The 1273-nt window shown below is 33.1% G+C and overlaps 1 protein-coding gene across 1 annotated transcript; it reads right to left on the bottom strand.

Moving 5' to 3' along the window:
- Positions 1-247: 247 nt before the first annotated feature.
- LOC126680831 (major allergen Pru ar 1-like) lies at positions 248-979 on the bottom strand. Its single transcript, XM_050376056.2, has one exon. It carries the CDS (start codon positions 900-902, stop codon positions 399-401), a length of 504 nt encoding a protein of 167 aa, XP_050232013.1. The 5' UTR covers positions 903-979; the 3' UTR covers positions 248-398.
- Positions 980-1273: the final 294 nt, after the last annotated feature.

The following is a 1273-nucleotide window of genomic DNA, read 5'->3' as shown; positions in this document are numbered from 1 at the left end:
CTATTTCGACAATTCTAATAAAGAGCAAATATCATATTGTTCTAAGACATGGTGTAGAAACGATCTGATGCATTACAAGATTGATATGTCCTGACGTGTTGATTTTTAACCGAGAGCATAAATTTACTAAAAATTTAATCTTTAATTAATGCAGTATAAATAAACCTAAAAATGCATTTCTATACTCAATTTTTTTTTAATATTTTTTTGGTTCATCCTAAAATAAACTATCTAGTAACACATCAAATACAATATTCAATTTATTTCATTTTATATATAACGTTTAAACACAATAATTAAGCAATAACAACCGACACACCATTTGCAACATATATTAGCAACAGAAAAGTAGTTACTTATGCATGACAGAATACAAGAAACATAGTGATAGAGTTGATTTAAGCATCTGGATAGGCCAAAACATAGGCTTCAACAGCTTTGAACATGCCCATGGCCATCATCGTTTCTTGATCGTCGTTGATTTGGCGCTCATCGATCACTGCGTCGCCCTTCGGGAAGTAGCTGATGGTGCTCTTGCAAATGGATCCTCCATCGGCAGAAGCCGCTATTTTGACATCATAAGAGACCCTGTCGAGTGACTCCATCCATGGATCACCCTCAATTGTAGTGTATGAGTATACGAAATTCTCGCTATCTATCACGTCGATCTTATTCTTCATATACTTATATTCCATGCCTCCATTATAGAACGTATTACCTTCAACAAATGTAGTCTTGATAATGGATCCTGGCCCTCCATTTCCTTCAAGAATCTCAACGTTCTTGATTACCTGAGGCACGATCTTAGACATAATGGTGGCAGCTTCAAGCACAAAAACCTTGAACATTTTAGCTACTGGGATTGCAGTGGCAATCTCTTTTTCATGAGTCACTGCGGCCATGATATGTATCCTTTTTAAAATAAAAGTAATTAATAAAAACACTAGATCTAAGATTGTACGTAGTTTGATTATCTTTGCTGTGGTGAAACTAGAGACACATAAGAAGGATATTTATAGGATGCATTTGTTCATTTCGTACATATGATATGGCATTTAGGTTTTGAAAAAAAGGCCTAATTTGGCCTAATTTGGCCAAATTTTTTTAATTTTTTTTAATCTATCCAAAAAGTTGTAAATCGGACACAATTTAACTAATTCGCTGAAAATATATTCAATTTTAATTTTTTTTAATGTATTTTAAAAAGAATATTTATAGGGTGATTTTGCTCCTTTTGGGCATATGAAATGGCATTTTGGTAAAAAAGAATGAT

The sequence above is a fragment of the Mercurialis annua genome, linkage group LG5 (genome assembly GCF_937616625.2).
Source record: "Mercurialis annua linkage group LG5, ddMerAnnu1.2, whole genome shotgun sequence".
Classification (NCBI taxonomy): domain Eukaryota; kingdom Viridiplantae; phylum Streptophyta; class Magnoliopsida; order Malpighiales; family Euphorbiaceae; genus Mercurialis; species Mercurialis annua.
The sequence above is the reverse complement of the archived record's forward strand: the minus strand, read 5'-3'. Positions and strand labels throughout refer to the sequence as shown.